This window comes from Giraffa tippelskirchi, chromosome 8 (assembly GCF_054371585.1).
Source record: "Giraffa tippelskirchi isolate mGirTip1 chromosome 8, T2T-mGirTip1v1.2.pri, whole genome shotgun sequence".
Lineage (NCBI taxonomy): Eukaryota > Metazoa > Chordata > Mammalia > Artiodactyla > Giraffidae > Giraffa > Giraffa tippelskirchi.
Genome location: NC_137282.1, coordinates 36,519,326 through 36,525,325, shown reverse-complemented (window position 1 = coordinate 36,525,325; position 6,000 = coordinate 36,519,326). Strand labels below are relative to the sequence as shown.

Genomic DNA, 6,000 nt, shown 5'->3' with positions numbered 1-6,000 from the left:
ACATTAAAAAATATTACATCTTTTAATGCAATGTTAGCCCTTTATTACAGGGACCTAATAAAGGAGCTGCTGAAAGCTATGAACCCTCCTCTTCCTTCTGCCCACTCCCTCCCCAAATCCAACATAATTTCAAGATATTATGACATGTTCCTGAAGTCTGTCTATAAATTTCTAAAAGGGTCCACTGACTCCAGGGTAAGAGCACCTGGTTTCAAGTGTCATCTGGCTTGGAATCATGATTTCTCCTGATTCTAGTGATTCAAGGAACATATGTGACTCAAATATCAGTCCTTCCCCCTTCTATTAGCCAGTTAAACGTTAAAGGGATTCCTTCTACAAAGGACTCACTGGTTAGTGAGGGTAAGCATAATGTCTGCAGCTGAGAACGTGATAAACACCAAGATGAAAGCTGAAAATGGAGATTAATCCAGAGATTTCAAACAGTACGGGTGTTTATAGAGCATAACCCAAATATCTGGTAAAGTGATTTTTTTTGCTTATCCACTGCAAGTCTGGAGTCACAATCTCAGAAAGATAGAAGGAATAGGATCTATTCCACACAGAATACACATTTTTAATTTTATTGTTTAAAAAGCAAAATAACAGGGAATACACACATTTACCCAAGTGAAGTTTTACATTAAATAGAAATCAAATACTTTGTAATAAAGGCCACCCAGCTAAAAACCAAATATGAGATCAATAAAACGAGAATGATGCGACTTTGTGTTTTATTTCAATGGGCAGTCTTCATTCAGTGTCTCCACAAAAACTAGGCTAGGTCTCAATGGGCAACAGTCACAGTTATTAGGCAAGTAAATACACCACCACTTCCGTCCGTGCCTTCCTTTATTTCTTTATGTCTTCGGTCTCATCTGGCTCTTTCTCTTGATGCTCTCTTTCCCACCTCATTTCTTTTAACTCTTGTCTGTATTTCCGTTCAATGAACCGCTTCTGATGGGCCATCTGGGGAAAGTTATCTGACACAAGGAGATATATTTTACACTTAATAAAGGAGAGCCACCAGTGCACAGAGTGATGCAAACTAAACGCAACACACAAACAAACAAACATGTATTTCACAGGACTACAGAGTTGCATTTTGTAAGGCAAGAGAAAAAAAATTGCTCATTTTCTTCTCTTTTTCTTTTATCATTCAGGAACATAATGGAAGTCTAAATCGGTACCTGGTTCTGGACTTCAATATCTGACACGAACTCAAGCATAAAACGCACTGGAATACACAGTTGTTAAAACATAGTGTGTGGCTTCAGCATGTTTCCAGCTAGGTATTTTAACACAGTTCTCCTAGCAACAAGTGATTTTCAGGGAGATTAAAGGCTATAGCAAAAAGGAGTTGTATATTTTTACAAAGCTTAAACCCAAAACTTCAAACAAATAACAATATTATCACATCATTATTTACCAACAATTAAAGTTTCTGAAAAGAGGAAAAAGATCAGATGGTCAAAAGGAGGAGGTCACATCTTAAGTCACCATTTCTGATAATTCAATTTGTGATGTTTACTCAAGAGACCCAAAGCTTATGAGCAACAGCAACCCAAGTACAGCACTTTCATTTGGTAAAAGGAAACATGTCACTCAGTAGCACAGTTGAAGCTATATTTAGTTTGATATTTGACCCCGTTCAAGGGTGTTGATAGGGTGGAAATCTTGACTAAGATGTAACAATTTACAATTCAGCTGTTATCTGTGGTATGTAATGAGTGTAGCAATGGAGTAAGAAACCAAACATGGAACACAAAAGTCATCTTATACACTTATTCAACAAACACACACTTCAACAACAAACATCACAAAGGGATGCGTGAACAAATGAGAGTGACGTGAGCTATCTGGTAACTGGGTCCAGGTCTATTAAACACAAAAGGTACTACTTCATATTTAAAAATAAGGAGGGGACATATGTATTCCTATGGCTGATTCATGTTGAGTACGGCAGAAACCAACACAATACTATAAAGCAACTGTCCTCCAATTAAAAACACATAAATTTTTAAGAAAAGTAAAATAGGGAGAATCAGAGAGCATGGCATATTTGAGAGAGTGCTTGATTTTGTTACGGTTGAAGCATAATAAACATGTACAGTATATTCCCAAACCCTCCTTCCTTTTAACACCGTGTCCCATCTTCGCCCCTGGTGGGTGGAAGACAGGGAGCGACAGACAGGGTGGTGGGAAAAGAATGTGAAAGGCGAGTGAGGACCTAAGAGTCAGTGATTGATTTTAAGCAAAAGAGAAACATAACGGCATCTGAATTTTAGAAATAAAATAGCAGTAAGATCCTATTCTCTAAGTATATTAAGTTGATTCCTTATGTACTGTATGAAACACAGGTTTCAAATATTAAGAGCATAATCCCACCACTCAGATATAACCATAGATAAGCTTTTAGAATATAACCTTATAATAAGCCCTTTTCCTATGAAGTAAATTTATACCCAACACACATATACACAATGTAAATGTGTATATATACGAATTAGACACACAAACACTTAAAATCATTCCCTGAGCCCAACTTACACTGGGAGAGTATAGCTATAAGCACACTTTCATGGATACACTTTTTTCACTTATTCTAGTAGTATAAGCATTTTCCCATATCATTACTCTTCAAAGATATTTTGATGTTACAACATTTGGACAAAGCTAAGGTTGGTAGACTACTGTCTATAGGACAAATCTAATCCTCTACCTGCTTTAGTAAATATGGTTTTACTGGAACATAGACACTAGCCATCTGTACTCTACCTGAGTCTATGGGCCACAACATCAGAGCTGTGTAATTGTGATAAGAGTATTTACTACCTGGTCCTTTACAGAAAATGTTCGTCAACCTCTGGGATAATTTATCTAAACATTTCTCTATGTTCAAACACACAGTTTGAAGGACTGATTGATTTTTTTAACTATTATAAATCAACTTGTCACAATCATCATGGTTATGGAAACTTTCACTCATAATGCCAATTGTTTTCTTAGGTTTGACTTCTAGAAAGGAAATCTCTAGATCAAAGGGTACAGACATTGTTCAGGACCTGATGCATACAGTCAAACTGCTTTCCTGCACTTTAAACTTTTCTCTCCCACCAGTTCAGACGTGTAGGCCAGTCTTAGACTCAGCCATCTCTCCAAGTACTGTTTTATGGCTGAAAGCAAACAAAGGAAAACTCCAAAGATCACCTTTAACAATCTTACAGGTGGAAAAATGGAGTCTCATTTTTATTACAATATGTGATTGTAATAAATAATAAAATCCATATATATAATGGATTTTAAAAGCTCCTCAACAGAGTCAACAAAACTCTCAGTGAAGATTCCATGGACATGGGAGCCTGGGAACACCAGCTTCTATCCCCAGGACTCCCCTCCCCTTGCCCCCAAGCTCTCATCTGCAGATTGCCACATAGCTACTTGGCCCTCCTGCCTTTCTCGGCGTTTCTCCCAGGCTGACCATCCAGGGCCTGCTCACTTTCAGCTTTTCACAGTTTGCTCTCGCCCATGCTGAGCTGGCAGCTGAAGCCTGATGGGACTGCACTGTTAGGCTTTGCCCACAGGTTCTGCTGGGCGGCACGATATACCTCAGAAGGAAACTTCCTCGCGCTTAAGCCTTCAATTTACAGAAGACTCTGCGGTTCCCTACAGGGTCAATTATGTAATTTAAGTGTCTTCAACCCAACTATCCTACCCTTGGGAATCCATCCCCCAGAACTAAAAGCACCAATATAGAGACTTTCAGTATCAACAGTGATAAAAAGACAGAAACAGTATCCACCAAAAATTTTAAAATCTGAATAAAATACAGCATATTCACAGCATGAAATATGATGCAGCCCCTAAGAAAGAATGAATTGGAGCCACTATGACCTGGAGGGCTGCCCGTGATGCATTTTCTAGCAAGAGGGATGCAGTGAAGTATGTAAATATCCCACTTTAATTAAACAGTGGCCAAATGCCAAAAAGAAAAAACCTTCACAGTTTTAAGATTTTAGAGCTATAAGAGAAATATACAGAAAGAAATATACTAAGTCACTCACATGGGTATCCTGTGCTGAGAGTGGGACTCTACGCAAAATAGGAAAATGAAAATCAAAAAGCATTTGGGAATACTTTTTTAAAAAAAATTATAAGCCTATTTTATACATATCTTACATTATACTACACTCTGTGCGGAGAATAATTATGAAGAAAAGAGATCACATTTTATCAGTACTTACCATTTTTCTACTTTCCCATTTTCTATCCATAAAACACTCATTACATTATGAACATATAATTATAGAAAAAGAGATAGGCTTACATTTTTCGAGTGCATCCATTGCTGCTCCCATTTCTGCTTGCTGAATACTATTAAAGAAAATGAAGACAAGGTACACTTTAAAGATTTTTTTTTTCTCCAAAAACACAAAATATGGCTCCAATTTATTCAGGCTAGTTTTCATGTTTGGCGCATACAATTTTATCTGATTACTTCTACTGTCACATACTGAATTGCACAGATAGGAATATACACAAGGGCATGCAGAAATGTCATTTATCTGTACAAAGCCTGTTTAAGTTATTCGTTCCACACTTTCAACACTGCAATAAAACGCCTTCCACTTATATTAGGTCTGAAGTATTTCTTACTTAAATTTGAACATCCTCAGTGTAAAGTTTAAGAGGCAAAGAGTAAAAAAATACACATACAGACAGACTTCAAATCACTTCTCAGTTTAAGATATAAATTGGAAGGTTCAAAGAAAGGTGATAACATATGAAATTCTTTTTACCTGAAGATGTGAGCATTTCCACAAAGCTCAAGTGAATAGTAATAAGAGATCAAGTGTCTTAACAGCTGTGTCACGCACGGCATGTTTCATAAAATGCTTGCAGCAGTGAACAGACCTTACCTGTGTGTTCACCTGGTAATGTGGTTTTCTCTAGGCAGCCAAAGCCCTTTATGCAATGGCATTCCCACTGCTCAAGGCTGATTCTCAAGTCTGGGGCCGAGCTCGGTGGGGATATTAAGCCTTGAGATTCACTTTGCTACTACCCTTGAACACTCTATACTCTAAGTTCAAAAAGGCAAGCTGCAGAGTTTGGAAATACCAAGCAGATATTAATACTTCTCAGACACACAGGATGTTCATTTGAAGAAACGTAAAGTATCATCCTCTCATACCTCGGTCCTTTCCCACAGCCAATTCTTTCTCCCTTGAAGTAGACAGCCACAGTGTAGGTCCTAGCATGGGATGGCCCCACTGTCTGCAGAGTCCTGAAAGGAAAAGGAAAGAGCAGTAATTATGTAAAGGGCTACTTAATTGTTACTGCTCACACATAACTCCACGAAAAACCATGTGACTTACTGCTGAGAGAGAGGAAGGCAAAAATAACAAGAAAATTAAAGGAGTACAGTTTTGATTTGCTAAAATGACAAATATAGACAGCTTTGAAGTCGGAAATTTTTCAAATTCTATAGTGAATTTGTGTGTGTGTGTGTGTATCTCCTCAAACCATTATGAACAGTATCTGAAGGCAAACAGTAAAATGTAAAATATTTTTAAACAATTTCAAAGTGTTATTCCAAGTATCATAAAATTAAAGTTAGCCATTTCAGTCTGTTCACTGCATTTCAGTGCTAATCATGGCTAAAAATCACAAATATTTGGGTAATACACTGCAAGCCCCATCTGAATAGCATCACATCCTTTATGGATTCTTTCTAATGAAAAATCAGAGATTATTTCACAGGTATGTTATAATCGGAGTACACAATACAACCACCAAAAAACAAAACACCAGGTACTCTGGATATTAATGACAGGGTGCAGATTTCAAGTGTGGTAAAACTGATAACTTCATGGAAAAGGGAAATTAAAAGTAGCCAGCAAAGATAATGGGATGAACACAGTAATCTTGAAAAAAACTATGTAAAACAACCCCATCAACTTGATAAAAAAGAACAAGCTCATCGCACGCTTTCATGGCAGGATT

At 37.3% G+C, this 6,000-nt stretch overlaps 1 protein-coding gene across 20 annotated transcripts in view; it reads right to left on the bottom strand.

Moving 5' to 3' along the window:
• Positions 1–567: 567 nt before the first annotated feature.
• The window catches only part of DROSHA (drosha ribonuclease III), a 115,572-nt gene continuing 110,139 nt past the window's right edge, over positions 568–6,000 (bottom strand). For all 20 annotated transcript variants that reach the window (XM_081523899.1, XM_081523900.1, XM_081523914.1 and 17 more), the window contains 3 exons: positions 5,189–5,281; positions 4,325–4,371; positions 568–980 (listed from right to left, as the gene is read on the bottom strand). In XM_081523899.1, the coding sequence (XP_081380025.1) occupies positions 850–980; positions 4,325–4,371; positions 5,189–5,281 (271 nt within the window). In that variant the 3' untranslated portion in view covers positions 568–849. The remainder of the gene's footprint in view (positions 981–4,324; positions 4,372–5,188; positions 5,282–6,000) is intronic.